Below are 16,424 nucleotides of genomic sequence, written 5' to 3'. Positions count from 1 at the left end.
GATGAGCACATTCCCAATATAAGTGGAAAAGGGGTACCAAGACATGACAATTTAAAAAAAAGAGAGAAGAAACTCATAACCCACCCTTTACACTACTTGAACTTTGATCTTGAAACACTTCAAATATTTAAGATGTTAAACATATGGACCATCCAGTCTTTGCAAGAGACCCCTGATCTCAAGTTCCTATTCATTTCCAAGGAGTAGATGCTATATATGCTTCATAGTGATTCCAGAATTAAGAGATCATAGTATTTGGGAGAGAAAGCAGGAGAAAAATCTAAGGGTTCTTAAAGCTTTGTCTTTGCATGCAAAACCAGCTTAGAAAAATAAATGATAAAACCCCAAATCTATTGCACGTATCTGTATGGCATTTGTCTGGTATCACGGCAAAGCAAGCTTACACCCCAAACTGCAGAAGAGAGAAGCACTTCTCAAATCTTGCCTTATTCTTGATTCCCATCTGCTGAATGAATTACACTTTTCAGCAAGAAGTAAAATGTCAGTAAAAACAGCAAGCACTGATAATAGCCTCAAAGATCTGGATTTTTTTAGTCTTTTCAGGAAGTACATTTCCTTTATTCAGCTCAAAAGGCCTCATACTTCCTTTTGCCAACTTAAAAGCACATTACCCCTTTTTGTATCTTGTTTTTTTCTTGTGCTTTCCAGCAGCCGGAGAGGCCATTTAGACCTAATAAGCCACAAATAACAGCATATGAGAAACTGCAACAAGGTGGGAATAACTCCACAAAACCAGCAGTAGCATACATTAAATGGGGTTACATATTTAGATACTGAAGCAATTTTTACATTATCTAAGCTCTTTGTTTTCAAGAGGAAGACAAAAACAAAAAAATCACAAGCAGGTCAAAATAGATCAGCACTACATTTTCATGACCATTTAGGTAAGATTTTGAAGAGAAACTAACAGGTTTATAAAAAGCTTGCTTTCTTTGACCAAATTGGCAAACATTTCCTCTTTACGAATTCAGCCCATACAGTTAAAAATAGAGCCATATTGCTCTGGACTAGGCACCTTCCTTCCTCGATCAGAAAATATCTAGCTGTGGTTTGTAACTGTTCACATAATCTTTACTATCGCCGAACAACTGAGTCACAGAAATAATTCAGATCAGTACAGACGCAGACCACTTATTTGGAAGTATCAGTGAAATCACATGCTGTGTAAAGGTTCATGTACTGACAGCACGATACTAAAGATAAAATGAAATCTGCAATACTCTGAGAACCCATTAACAACTGTGGTATCATACATAGATTAGGTCATGGAAAAAAGTGTCTGTGCATCCCACTGACCTCCAAAAAGACTCCTCAACCTTCTGGCAAGTATGAAAGGCAAAATTCCAAGCGAAGAGTGGGGAGCGAACAGAAGTCAGACCAGGTGCTGCAGCACATCTGAGCTCAGGGGCAAGGTATCAGCCAGCATAACAGCCTAGGTGTGAGCTAGTACAGAAACCAGGTCTGACCACATCCGTATTTTTCTCTCTTTCAATTCTATTTCCTTTTTAATACTTAGGCTTTGGTTTCTCGAGCAAGTTGGTGAAAGGAGAGCAGGGCAGCCCTACAGCTGCGTACCTGCTGAGGGAAACCATCGTAGAAACTGGTGTAATCTGGGAGACAGGCTGTCACTCAACAGTTCCCGGCCTTACATCTGGACTTTGAGCAATTAAGTACCTAAAGCCCAGGTACACACGTGTTCACCCAAGACCCTCGACCGCACCGTTACCCAGCCCACCCCCAGTGAATACCAGCAGCATCCTCAATCCGCCCCGAGAGACGCCAGAACACAGAGCACCGGCGCTCCGCTGAGGGGCGCCGAGACCGGGAGGCCGGGGCAGCCGCCGGGTGCCTTACCCGGCCCGGCCCCGGAGCCACAGGTCGGGCTCCGCAGGAGACACGGCCGGGGCCGGGGCTGGGACACACGGCCGGATGCGTGAACCTTCACCCGTTTAAAGGAGGGGAAGAAAGAAAAAAATAAATAAGTACGAGACATGCAGAGCCCCCCCCCCCCCCCACCACCACCACCACACACACACCCCGGCGGGACGGCTCTGCTCTACCCGCTCGGCACCGGCGATGCCGCGGGCCCTCGGCCCCGGGGACGGCGACCGGCGAAATGAGGTGGGGGGGATAAGAAAACCTCGGATACCCCCCCTCCCTGCCACCCCAGCCCCGCCGCGGTCGCCCGGGGTCCCCAGCGTACCCGCCCGGGCGTGAGGGGAGCGCGGGGGCGGCCGGGGGAGTCCCATCCCTCAGGGCGGACGGGGAGCCGGGGAGGAGGGGGGGGTCCTCACCTCCTGAACCTCTCCTGGAGCCGCCGCATGGGTCCGGGCCGCCCGCCCCGGCCGGGCGGCGGGCGGGGGGTCGGGACGGGAGGCTGCGGGCGGCTCCTGAGGCGGCGAGGGCCGGAGTCCGGGCCCTCATTGGCGTGTGAGGAGCCGCCGCGGCGCGCAGCGACGGCCGGCGCCGTCCGTCGGTAGAGGCGCGGGAGCCGGGCGGGCGGCTGCGGGCGGGCGGCCGCTTTAACCGGCCTCTCGGCTCCTCTCAGCCCGCCCGGCCCGCGCTTCCCTCCGCCCCTGCCCGCCCATCAGCCGCCGGGCCCGCCGCGGCCCGCCCCCCGCCGCGCCGCGGCAATGGCGGGAGGCGTGCGCGGAGCTGGATGGCGGCGGGGAGGCGGCCTGGCGCGGGGGGACCCTCCTCCCCGCCTCGGCGAGGGGAGGCCGGGGCTGCGGGCGGAGACCGGCCCGCCGCCGCCGTGGCCGCCTCGCCCCCGGGATGATGGCGGGGAGGGGGGGCTCGGGGTGGAAGCGCCGGGCGGGGACCGGGAGCCGGGGCCTGGCCGCGGGGTGGTCGCGGCCGCCGAGGGTGGCCCGGGCTGAGCCGGGTTTCCAGGGTCGGTCTGGAAGAGAAGGGCGAGAGGAGCAGCAGCAATGTCGGGGGCTGAGGGGTCCCCGAGGGCCGGGGCTGCAGCTCATCCCTCGCAGCCCGGGGAGAGGCGGCCGGGTTTTCCCCCGCACCGAGTGACAGGACGGAGCGGTTGAATTGCCATTCTGTCCACACGTTTGCCCAAATAAGCAGAGAGATGAGGACTTCGCGATGTCAGCATGCCTAATTTTTAAACTCTAGAAGCTGAAAGAGCCCTTCCACAAGGGACGTGGCATAGGCTGACCGAGGCCCTGGCCCGGGGTACCCTCACCCGCCTGCCCAGCGAAACGCTCCTCCGCAAAGCGTAATGCTGCGCGTGGAATAATTTACTCCGCTCTAAGTCGAGGTTGCAGCGGCTAGGCTGCTTGCGATAACCTGGCTAGCTATCTTCCTAGTTCCCCCAGCTGTAAGGCATAATCTTATCGACTCAGACCAAACTTTTCCAAGCAAGGGTTGTTTTACTAAGTGGAGAGACCATGTCAAGCATGTTTCTGTAAGATGAACGTGGTGTTGCCTTGTATAGTACAAATCCGGGCATGATTAGGGGAGTAAGTTCTACTCAATCTTCTGCCTTCTAATCTAAGATCTTGTTTACAGTGGGATTTTGAACAGTTCCAGCCCTCAGCAAAAGTGATTAGTATGGGCACACCAAAGCAAACCGCCGGTTTAGACAAATAAACTATATCTGGCATCAACAGCTTTTATAGTAGGACTGAGACAGGTGGGACCTGCTGGCTGCTGCTGCCATGGTTTGTAAACCAACTCCCCAGCTGAACGTGTCACCTCTGCCAGGTAACCACCTCCACCGCAGGCAGCAGGAGGAAGCATCATCGTCATGACTTGGCTGGCCATCAGGCTAGACCTGGCTTTTCATGGCCCTCAGTCCCTTTTACTAACTCTTCCTCCATGCCAGGAGTGAGCAAACAATTAGGTGGTAACAGCTTCGCAAACTGCCGTGGCAAGACTTGCCCCTCGGTTTCTCTAGTTTGAGGATGGAATAAGCTCTTCTGGTACAAATTGCAGATTTTGGTCTCCGACAGGGGCTTGCTGCAAGGATGGCTGGGGCCGGGCCAGAAGACCACTGCGGGCAGTCGGTTGCTCAGCTTTGCTCAAAGGGGAGCGTAGAGCTTGTTGCTGGAAAGGAGAGCTCCTGAAATGCAGAGCCAAGCTAGTTCCCTGAGAAATACTTCCATTAATCTCAGTGAGGTATCACGGTTAATAAGTTAGTACAATCTGTCATCTGATTTAAGTGTCACTGCTAATAAAGTTTCATATTGCTTATGTTATCTGTTAATCCAAAAGGAGCAAAGTTTGAGGACACCACTGAAGAACCCAGCCAGACACGCACGGCTGCATTTGGACATCTGAAGCTTCAGTAGTACCCCGATAGCATGGCTTTATTTTGAGGTAGAACTTGTGTTGGCACAGCTACGTTCCTGCTCAATACCACACCCCCACCCTTGCATTCCTTTACAACTGCCCCAATAATTTGCTCTTTCAGGCTGTAAAATGTTCAGGAATGTGTGACATTATGGACACCATGATTGGAAGGCTGGCTTCTTTGTGGTTCTGGTAAAAAGCTGGACTGACTCCTGTAAAACTAATCTGCTCAGACTTTCAAAGGTGCGCACAGAGGCATTGCATTTTGTCTCCACCTACTCTCACTCCCTCTGCTCCTCTGACTCTGTCTCTTCCCAAGCCACTCTTATTTTCATTTCCTTTCTTGCTGCCTTTGACATTTGATCTAGACTCTACCAGCAAATGTGTCACAGAGAGTTTTTCTCCTCACAGTTTTCAAAGCCTGTTTTCCCACCTTTGTTCTGTGGTCACAGATCTCACAAATTGTGAGATCTGTAAAACAACAATTGGTGTAGCTTCATGTTGCTGGGACATCAAAGATTTACAGATTCAAGATACAGTTTAAAAAAAAAACAACAGTGTTTCAAACTTGTTTCTTTGGAATGAAAATGAGAACATTCAAATCATGAAGCTTGACTGAGAGGAACCAGGTTAAGACCACCACCAGCCATCATGACAGCAGTGATGAGACTGGAAGATTTTGAACTGAATGTCTGTCTCTTAAGGAGACCACTAAATTACTCAGCATAGATATTGTTAAAGCAGTCCTGACCAATAACATGTTTTTAGTACCGGTGACTCTTGTTGAACTCATCTCTGTAATTGCTTTTTATGATCTAATGAATCGGAATGCCTTTAAAAAAAAAAATCACAACAAAAGAAACCCCTTATTATAGACCAAGTAACCATTAGATCTAAATCCTAAAAATTGGCATTAAGCATTGGCAATAAGCATACAAAATTAAGGAAGCAAATACTTTATTAGTTTGATTACTCTTATTTACAAAGTATGAAAGAAAAAACCTTCAAATACCCAATGTCCATTTGATTAAAAAATGTTCTTAAGAATAGAAATATGTCATAGTGAGCTCAGCCAGAAATGTATTTTAATAGATGAGTCAGGGTTACAAGAAGATGGAAGAACTTTCCTTACTGAATGCATCTCTGCTGTGGGGCACTATCACGTAGTGCATTTGGAAGAAGGAGCAATGTATTGAAAACGAACAGCCAAGGGCTCGTTAATAAGAAATTTAACCCATTATTTTTTCATTGGGCAAAGAGAATTTAGTTCTGATCAGGGCTGTGAGGTATTTGTAAAATGGACTGACCAAAATGAATTAGGCAATCCCAGTTTGATACCTAATAGACACCCATTTGACACCTAATAGAAGGTGTTTGCATAGCAAATCTGTTACTAATTGCAATTCTTGACAGTCTCAGCAGTGAAGTCAACAAGTACCTGAGTTATGTGTTTTGCCCTTATTATTTCTAGGTCAAAATTTACCCATGCGGAATCTCCTGCCAGTCCTTCACAGGCGCAACCTACTTGTCTAAGGACGGAGGAGTTTGTACTCCTGGACTATTTATGAGCATTAAATTGACACACACAGACATACGTAATTTCTGAACTGGACATCAAATGCTTTTATAGGATTATGCAAACAGGAACACAAAAGTGGGGTCTGTAGCTTTCAGTGAATTGCAAAATTGTCTTGGGTTGCACAAATCTATCAAATGAATAGGCAGGACTTGCTGAAAGCTTCCTTTTCCCCACCCAAGATGAAAATTTAAGCACCACATGAGATATCCGTGGTGAATGAAATTCCATCAGGAGGTTATATTAATAAAACTAAACATCTCACACAAAAGCTGAGTTTCTTCTAGCCGTTTGGCACAGACAAGTTCTTATTATAAGCCAGCACGGTAACTAGTCTCCTGATTTGTTAAACAGATAACAGAGAAGCAAGCATTCATAAGCAGCTCCACGGTTGCCAAAACGGATGTATCGATGACAAGACATTGCTAGTGTTCCCAGGTACTTACTTTTTGGAGTTGTCAGTGGTGACAGGCTGACTTTGGAGGCAGCAGGGCAGCAAGCAATGGCTTTGGAAGCTCTTAGCTAATTTAATGCAGCAGGGAGGCAAGCTGAGCAGCATGGGGCCCTTAATGAGGCACAGGGAACAAGTTTGACAGGTGAAACTCCTCTCCACTCCCAGTCTACACGGGAGGATAAATCAAGCGTTTCTGGTAAATAAGGGTGGAGAAAAATACCCTTTTGTCTTCTTTTGACTTCATAACAAACAGAATATGAGAATCTAGCCTTCCTTTCTTAGGGGTGTACGTGATAATGGAGGAAGATGATGGTTTCACTAAAGTTTGATTTAGAAGCTTTAGAGGTAAACCTCTTTCCCATTCTTAGATTTAGAAAACAAATTCTGAAGTAAACGTGGTTGTAACTGAGTGCCTGCTTCAGACGTGTGTATGACTGTCATAGAAATACGTTCTAAAAAAGATCTTGGCTGGTAAAGCATAACTTACTGATGCAATTTGTGAAGGAAATTCTATTTCGTCTTCAAGTTTCTAATATGAAAATCAGTATTTCAATAATGTGGACTGTAAGACCAGGACAGCAATAGGTCTCAGGTGAGCCCAAGATAAAGTGCTGTGTGCTCTGCTTTGGGCACAAGCTCACGCTTAAGCGCGAGCTGTGGGGTGCTCTGGAGCACTGGGGGGAAAGCTTGAGGTTGTGTTCCCTCTTAGCGTGTCCTCAAACACGTCTCTGCAGTACAGATCAAATGGGCAAATCAACCCGGAGCCCTTCAGAGAAGGGCTTGGGCTTTCTTACCGCGTCCAAGGACACATGGCAGCAGAGCTACCCTGTAAAAAGTTGTGCTCTGGGTCTGAACCAGGACGAGGGTCCTGCAGGCAGCAGGGATGTAGCTCTTTTTTTTTTTCTTGCTGCAAACTGACCCAGATTTCTGCTTTATCTAACAGTCTTTTTTGAGCATAGTGTGAAGGAGAAGCATCTCTTACTGAAATGCATGTCAATGGTCTTGTGAAATGAGCACCTCTCCCTCCCTCAGCCTTTCCCCAATCTAATTAATAAGGTCGTCCCACTGAAGGCGGGCTTATAAATAGCTTTCCAAACACTAATGGAATTAGTTCTGGCCTGGACAACTTTTCCAGGGTGACACAGGTATCTAAGAAAGGCTGGGTCTCTGACATACACAGCCACTTGCAGTAGAAATGTTGAAACATAAACATTTACCTGATGTCACAGCATGCTCGCTGCCAGCATTAAACCTGAAATGGGATTACAGCATTACCTAGTAATATAATAGAGAAGACTTATTACAAGTAAAACAAGTAATTGTAGAGGGATGTGCCTTGTATTAGATTACATTAGGCTAGATAATGAAATGTCAAATTCTGCTGAAGGTTTCCCTTTTGTCAGTATTTCTGAGGAAAGTGTATTTTTCATGGCCACAAACCCACAAGATTGTGCGGGGACAATAAACAGTTACCTTGGGGAATAATACAAAAGTACGTCAGGTCGATAGGAGTCTTTAATCTGAGAGCAATTAATGGGAAATGAGTAGTGTAGCTATAAATTCTCAGAGGAGAGTGATGTTTTAAAATTATTTGACTATTTAAATAATCTGTGAACTGAGCCATTGAACCCCTTTGAAAGCAATGGCTGAATTATTAACATTTGAAAATTTGGTGTGAGTCTGGAATTTTATAATAAAAATAAAACCTAAATATGTCATAGAAAATGTAAGCTCCAATTGTTTAGAAAACTTAAACCAAAATGCAGAGAGAATATATGTTGGTTGTTCACTGATTTAGGGACTTCAAATCAATGAGAGTTAAGCTCCTAATCAAGAGACAGACATGAAATTATAATTTTATTATCTACATGACTAATGAATTTTAATTGCATCTTCAGGAAAACAATGGAGAAACAGTATTTCGCAGTCATTTGGTCTGTGTACGAAATAATAGTCCTGCCATGTATTGCATTTCTGGTAGTAAAAAAAATTACATAGATTTCAAAATGCATATCGAGAAAGCCAAAGATCAAACTTGATATTAATCTATCTTTTCAAACAAAGGAAAATATGAAAAGGTTTTTTTTTTAAAGTTGCTAAGATCCCATGGCATACTTGATCCTAAAAGCACATCTTCTAATATATCAGTTGTTGAGACTGTTTCAAAAACACGGATATTTTTTCCTTGTTTTGATTAGCAAACTTGGGTTCATCTGGATTCATGATGTACCTCAAAAGTATTTCAATCAGTAACATTTTCTAATAGGATCACACTGATTTATTTGTGACAAAGAGAACTTTCTGCTGGAGTGAAAAATCAAATTTTTCCTTGTTGCACATTACGCATCCAACCTTCTCCTCAGACGAAGAAGTTGACAGAAGGGCAGGAGGTGCTTTGCGTAACTGAGACAAGACTGCATCTTTAGAGAATAAGGAGAGAAAAGCACCACTTGTCAGTCTCCGTGCTGGCCTTGGACCAGCTGCACAAATTCTGAGTCATCAGATGAATCAAGTCTGTTAATGACTGCAGAGAACTTTTACTTCAAAAAATACAGAAATATCCTGATTTCACATATTGATTCTGTAGTATTTCCTTTGGGAAGCTTTAGTCACAAAGGTACCAGAATTCAAGGCTTGTTTAGAAATAACAAATGTCAGAGTTTGGTTTTTAGTAATTGTACCATAAAAAAAGACGATCAGGGATTTTAACCTGCTGGTTATGGTTCAGTAGCCCGTAGCCCTTGGAATATCTATCAGTTCCTCCAGCAGAAATCAGTATGTAATTTAAGCTAACAGGCAAATAGCAGTTTATTAAAAGGCAATATAAAGGTAAAATTCACTCATAAAGAGAATTTTACACAAAAGGCCAAATAAACGTAAAATTCACTCATAAAAAGAATTTTATACAAAAGGCCAAATCAGGACAACCTGACTCGGGACCTAAGCACCTGCTGTTGTCTTCAGGTTCAGTTCGGACTGTACTGTCAAAAACCCCTGAAAAATCACAGTTCAGTTTCTTAAACCAAAGGGATAATAGACTCATGAGATTCTGTGTTGTAGCCTGCCTTTAGGAAGTCTACAACAGAGGATAAAGAATTACTCTAACTGTATTCTAACAATATATACTTTCAGTGTCAGTAGATCTTAGGAGACCGAGTCTCCCACCCGATCCTCCAGTAGCACTGATGGGGTCTCATTATTGTGGCCTGCAAAGAAAAGAATCACCACCAGCTGCATCCCACTCTTGGAAAAAAAAAAAAGAGCATTAATTGCCCTCTTGCAGATGTTGGATTTTGGCATCCTTGCTAAGCCTCCCAAAGTGGAGGCTTTTGAAGAATTTTTTAGCAACTTGTTACCCATGCAGAACAAATTATTTCTTTTTGGCCCCAACGGTTTATATACCCACAAATTTTTGCCTTTTCAAAAGTAAATGAAAAATGTTCACACTCATACCAAAGCCAGAATAAACCAGTTCCGTGTTTAAATCCCTTTCCACAGGCAAAGCGGGCCATCTTTAATCGATGTTTATGACATTGACATGCAAAAATTTTACCTTCCTTTTTTCTTCCCACCATTGGCTTTCTGCTATGTGAACGTGTCTGCCATCCATACTCACTCTTAATACCTCATTTTTGACATCACAATCAATGAAGTGAAATAAGCTGTTACTTAATGGGTCTGACATAAAATCCATTTAAGTTAACAGAAAGACTCTCATTGTTTCCTATCAGCTCTAGGTCAAGCCTAAAGTGAACAGGGGGTGGTGGAATTTAGCCCGTCGTTTGTCATCTGAGAGGAAATGGTTTCCACATCCCTTTTGGACTGCTTAGAGGTTTTAATTGTATTTAGCAAAAGAAAACAAATCAATTTCTTGTCAGTGGTTAAATGGTTGAAATTTTACTGTGATTGGATAGTCTCTCATTTTGAGATTTTTAAGATAAGTTTGCTTGAATTACATTATTTTTTTATGATCGTATTTTAGCTTAAAATGGTTCCTAGTTTTCTCAACAGTTTAGAAAAAAAAAACAAATATAAGAGATAAAGATCAAGATGAACGGAAGTCAGTTAAATCGAAGAGGTGCCTGACTGCCCTGCGTGGGTCATGAAACACCGGCTTGCACGGGGGCTCAGCCTCGCTGGCAGGGGCTGCTCGGAGCCCAGGAGCCAGGCAGCCTGTGAACTCACTTTGCCCTTCCTGCCAGCAACGCGTGGGGCTTTCTCACAAAGCATCTTGCTGCCAGCTTGTTAGTTTTCTTTTTTTTTAGGTTCCTTAAATACATTTGGAAAGGGAGAAAACATCTATACTCCAATGCACAGCACTATCTCAGGTCTTCTAGGTTGTGTAAACAGACTTAATAAAACATGAATCAATTTTTCTCTATTGCTTGCAAATGTTTACAAATATAACTCGGAAGCAAAATGAATACGTTCTTTACTAGAGCCCAACAAACACCAGACACGCTGTCCCTACCATATCTCCCAATCTAAATCACACTTGTTAGCCTTGGAAAGAGGGAGCAGAGGGGCCGGCAGGGACAAGAAGAGCCGGGTAATAGTCTCACTTGCAATTCCCCTGATATGTTGAGAGACTTCTTTTTTCAATGTTTCTGCAGAAATAACTTAGGATATTCAAGGACAAAAATCCAGACGCTCTTTCTCTTGGTTGCGGTATGTTACAAAGAGTAAAGGGAGTTCTGCTTCACAACGTCCCTTCTGGACGACAGGGAGCTCTTGGGATGGACCATTTACTTACTGGTGGGCAGGCCAATTGCTGGGAGGTTAGAGGACTTGCAAGAGACAGAAGCATCAAGAGGTTTGATTCCAGTGCAAATTTGTCTACTCGGCTGGCAAACAGAGTTTTTGCAAAACAAATGTTACTGCTATTGGCAACCTTTGTGAGACCTTGCCACCACCATCCAGTTCATTTTCACCCCGCCCTTGAGATAGAGTTATAAATTGTGTCATCTTTGGTGGAAGGGGTAAGTTTTCAGACAGGCTCTGTGACATGACTTCTCTTTCTGTTGTGGTGGATGAAAGTCTGCGGCATTCCAGCGTCATAACTGTGACTGGACTCACACCGATGAGACTCTGACCCACCGCGTAACTGCTGGAAGGCCTAAAGGGAAAAAAAAACCCTAATAATTGGGAAGTTTTTAGGAGCCAGTTGGACAGGGAGTGGGTAAACAACAATCCAGAGGGACACAGGAGTCCCTCAAGCTGTTTTTCAGGGTTAGACTCTCAGACAGCAAATGCCCGTCCTCTGGATTCCTGGGTCTTGAGGCTCAATAGCAATACTGACAAGCAGAAGATAAGTTGGTTTAACAAAATCAAGAAATAAACAGACGATGTCCCTGATGAAGAGCTGAAGTAGAGGTGTCTGTGTGTACAGAGCATTGCTTTTTGAAAACGGTTCCTTCCCCGTGGCTGTCACTTCCGAGCTGCTTCTGGTTATCTAAAGAGAGGAGCGGGAATCCTGACCGGGACTTACTTTGTTCTGCTGCACTGGACGTTACAACCTTCTTATCTGTAGCTTGTGGATGCAAAATTGCAAGGCCACATATTTGGGAACGGAACCCAGAGCCTTGGAGGAAGGCCACGCTTTCAAAATCTGTTTCCTTGGTAGCTTCCCCAGTGGCCGGGACGTGGCGCTGGCAGCAGATCAAAGCCCGGGAATTCCTGCGCTCTGCTTGGCCCATTCCTCCTGGCTGAGGTCACACCACTGTCCTCCTTTCTGTTTGGTTTTAGCAGGATCAATTTTATAAATTACAGGGCGAGATACAGCCCCGGTGTAAGAGTGTGGATGGGGAAGGCATGTTGCTGCTCGCCCGTTGCGTGGCCGGCGGCACATGTCACACCGCTCACCACCACGGTGGCATTTGCCCGTGCCCTTGGCTGGCCCCTCGCTGGCAACTGCCCTGCACTGCTGTTATCGACCGTATATGACTCATTTCAAACAGCCTCACATCTAATATAAATAGGAATGTTGGTTTCTGAATTGCTACCAATTCTTTGTAATTTTACTGGAGCCTTGTAATAGTATTTTACTTAAATACTAGCTTTTTAAACTGTAGAAAAGAACCCCAAAGCTATTAGCTCCCTTGGCACTGGGAAAACCTCTGCGGAGGTTTCACTGAAAATGACAAAAGCTTTTATGAGAATTTTCTAAAGACACATTTCAGTTTTTCAGTGGAAATCCAAATTCCCCTATTTTGGCAATAGAGCTATATCGGGTACGTTCGAACTAACGTTAACTATTTAAAAGCTCTTTAGTGCCCTCCAAGACTAAAAGGAGGGAATCTCCTTCAGGGAAAGATGCCCCTCAGCAGAGGACAGGTGATACTCTGCCGGAGCTCGTCTCTCTCCTCTTGTTCCAGAGTTTTGGGGAGCGGAGGCCCAAGGGGTACACTGTGCCTCCACTTGCATGCCTGCAATGTACGAGGTTAAAATAAATGGTTGTTAAACTACAGGCTGTATAGTGCAATAGACGTTAGTGGTGCTTTTAGTCATCAATATATTGCTATTTAAAGATGACTGATGCTTTTAAATCTCCAGATTATTCATATTAAAAGAGTGTTTCTCTTTCATTTGAGGTTTTATGCTATCATGCAGATACCTCCATAATTAAATGTGTGCTTGACTCTTTCTGTCTCCAGTTAAGTAGACATTAATGGGGAACTTAGTAAAAACAACTGCCAGAAATGTTCCTGTACTTAAACTTCAAAAATATTAATATCCAATTACAGTGATAAGTCCGATATGAAATCATTAAAAGAAATTAAAGCTAAATGTTTTGGGGTTTGGAATCATCCAAGGTAGTTTGTTCAAACTGTTATTGCGGTTTTCCTACAGGCACAGCAGACACCCATGCTCCACCACACAAGGGGTGGTCTAAAAATAAACATTTTTAAGCACAAAATCTCTGAAGCTACAGCATAAAAGAATAGTACTACAGTTGCAAAATCAAAGGCCTTAACATTAGGGAGCACCGGAATTAAAGTCAGCCAGGGCTGACTTTCTGTATATGTCTAATACGGCACAGTATTTAAATGCCATAATCAAACAGTATTTTTCCTGTAGGAAAAATCACACATTGGATAGACTACATTCACTTTAGGAGGAGCTATTCAATATTTCACTTTCTCTTTACTTTTCAATATGTGGTCTGAGGTTTAATCCAAGCTGGGAGGGAGAGGTCTTAGAACTCCAGTCTTGATAATCTGATCTGATCCTGGGTCATTTGCAGAGCAGTCCTAATCTAACTTCTTCACTGAATCTGCATGCTAAAATTTTTCCTGTGAATTTTTTTGTCCTTAGAAATTTTTTTTCCCCTATAGTAAGAAGAGTATCTTCTGATGCAGTGACTGCAGGAGAGAGAACTGCCCGGAGCAGCCGAGTCTCATTGGGTAAATAACCACCTGCACTGCGTATACCATTGCTTGGATGCTTGTGGCTGGATCCTGCGTTCACGGGGTGCAGATGCTTGCGATAACTAGATATAGATGGAATTGTGCTAGTGACTGAGGATCCCAAAGGTGCCCTTTTTACGGCCACTACCCAGCCCAAAGCTCTTCCCTGTGCAGGAGGATTTCCATCGTTGCAGCGTCGCTCTGTCAAGACGCTCGCCTCTGTTCAGTGCAATGGAGTGGGGGCTGAGCTACACGTTACACAACCTACAAAACAAGCTGGAGGTCTATAACAAAACCAAAATTAGATAAAGTCTTTTGTAACAAGTGAGTGGGACCTTAAATGGAGATGTTGTTTGTACTCATCCCTTTGCTGCTAAGGAGCAAAGAACAAATATTTGTACAACCGCCTTCACAAATCCAGTTCACATAAACCCTCTCCCCTCCCTGTAATAAAAAGCTGCCAAAAGGGCTGGCTCTCCATGAAACTTTGCTGCGGGTGATGAACGTGCCTGCCTCCGAAAGCAGTCCTGCACTCAACACCAAACATGGCACGACAGGAATGAACCAGCCGTGCTGCTCAGCTTGAAGGGCAGGTCCTCAGCCGGTCTCGAGAGCCGTGACTCCAGTGCAGCCGGTGTGAGCCAGGGCTGCTCTCTGGACCTTTATTCTGGCTGGTTAGCTGCACAGCTTTACATCCCAAATCCTGCTTTTTATACTGAAATGTAAAACACAACGCAAGCAGTTCAGAGTCTCTGCTTCGGTCACAATTTACCCACTGCAACGAGGGTTTGATGGAGGAGGGATGGAGAACAGCATCGTGAAGACACCAGCTCTGCTCATCACCACTTCAGTCTTGGCATCCGTGAAGGACCGATCAGCCTGCGTGGGACTGCATTCCAGTCATCTGCTACTGGTATTGAAGCTTTGTGAGAATGGGCCCCACTCTGAACCCACACAAACACTCTGCACCCAGCTGCCAAAAAAGGGCTGGTCGCAGTGTGGGCTATGGTGTGACTACACCAAGTGGAAATTTTTGCACACCGGAGAGAGTTCCCAGCTTGGAGGGGAATTGGACAGTGCCCATCCTTCCTCCAGTGTTCACACAGAGGAGGTGGCGAAGCTGTTATTTTTTGTTGTCAAAAATGGGCACGATAGCAGGGGACATAGCCTGAGCTTGAGCTAAGCACGTGGGAATGCGGGCAGCCACTCTGCATGCCTGCCCCGGGGAGCTCCGCCAGCTCACCTCCAGCCTGACCTCACGTAGCCCCTGTTATTCCAGCTCCTGAGGCCAGCTCCGAGCAGTGGCTTTGTCCTCAGCACAGGAGAATGGTTTGTTTTGACGGCAGGATAATTAACGTGCCTCAGCTCCATAGCTATAAAATCCCTGGGGAGACAAGGCGTGTATAATTTTTACTGCACCACAGCTAGGTGAGCGTAACACAATATTCCTACTCAGGGATGACAACGCTTAGCTACCTGACTGTAAAAACTGCAGCTGTTTTCCTCATTTTATAGTGGCAAAGCTGGTATCTATTAACCATCACACTTGGAAAAATAACACCCAGCTCCCCAGAGAGGCCACAGTCAGAAACTGTCAGCTATGGCAAACTTTTTTTGACATGATCAAGGAAATTGCAATCCCTTTGCTTATGCTGGGACTTCAGGCAAGCATTGAAGGAGTGAGCCCTGTCTTCTGCTGCCCTGCAGGTGAGGTAGTGAAGCTCCTCTTTTTTGTTATTAAAAATGGGCTAAAACCAGCGTAGGCTAAAGCCATCCTTAATCAAAGAACTCCTTGACTAATGGCAGGTCCTGCTCTGTGCACAGCAATCCCGTCCTGGTGCAGCATCACTGCAAGACTCTTGGTGTGATTTAAGACCTAAGGGAACTTTATATATGCTTATTCATCCCTTCATATAGCAATGTTCACGTTTACATGCAGCTGCTCCATCCAGATTTTACCCTGATTTCATAAACAATAATCACTGCCTTTTCCTCCTTGGCTCTCCTTGTAGCTGAACTGTTCAGTCCTGGTTTGGGAGTGCTCAGCACTAATGTTGGATAACTGCACTGAAGCAGCAGCAAGGAAAGGTTTGCTGACAGTTCTCCCATATTTCAGTATGGTTTATTTTATGTTCACTATGGTTTATTTTTTGTTCACTTCACCATTATTTGTGCTGATAAACTCTGCAAATATAAATACAGAGCCATAGTGGTTTGTATATGTATTTGACGTTGATAGAATAAATTACCTTTCCTACAGATTCTCCATTATATATTGGCTTCCGTTGCATGCTGCACATTGACATGAAAAGGAAACATTTGCCATTACAGCCCCTTGCAAACATGGTTCTTTTCTAAGCTTTCCGTCTTGCTACAAAATAAATATGTATGCAAAATAGCGTGTGTGTATTATTACAAAAGACTATTATTTACACAACATCCAAACCTATACAAATTCTAATGTATAGTTCACACAGCAAACATTTTGTAAGACACGGAGCTGCAGTGGATCTTCTATACAGCTGTGCTCACACCACCTCCAGGACCAGAAACCCAAAATGTACAGTAGACACCAAACCTGCGTTCTTCCCACTGAACCTTAAGCATCCAAATGAAGCGCCTCATCAGCTCCAGCTTTCTCTCAGAAGAAATAAAATCCAAC

The 16,424-nt window shown here is 44.9% G+C and overlaps 1 protein-coding gene across 4 annotated transcripts in view; it reads right to left on the bottom strand.

Annotated features, from left to right (window-relative positions):
• The window catches only part of MMD (monocyte to macrophage differentiation associated), a 46,890-nt gene that overhangs the window by 16,762 nt on the left and 13,704 nt on the right, over positions 1–16,424 (bottom strand). The window contains exon 1 of one of the 4 annotated variants that reach the window (XM_052807934.1): positions 6,349–6,467. The exons of 1 other annotated variant lie outside the window; for it this stretch is intronic. In XM_052807934.1, coding sequence (XP_052663894.1) covers positions 6,349–6,461 — 113 coding nt within the window. In that variant the 5' untranslated portion in view covers positions 6,462–6,467. Of the gene's footprint in view, positions 1–1,317; positions 1,619–2,315; positions 2,569–6,348; positions 6,468–16,424 lie in introns of those variants that run through there. 2 more of the 4 variants (XM_052807936.1, XM_052807937.1) reach the window with 2 other exon arrangements.

Source organism: Harpia harpyja, chromosome 14, assembly GCF_026419915.1.
Source record: "Harpia harpyja isolate bHarHar1 chromosome 14, bHarHar1 primary haplotype, whole genome shotgun sequence".
Taxonomy (NCBI): Eukaryota; Metazoa; Chordata; class Aves; order Accipitriformes; family Accipitridae; genus Harpia; species Harpia harpyja.
Note: the sequence above shows the minus strand (reverse complement) of the source record. Positions and strands in the feature narration are given on the sequence as shown.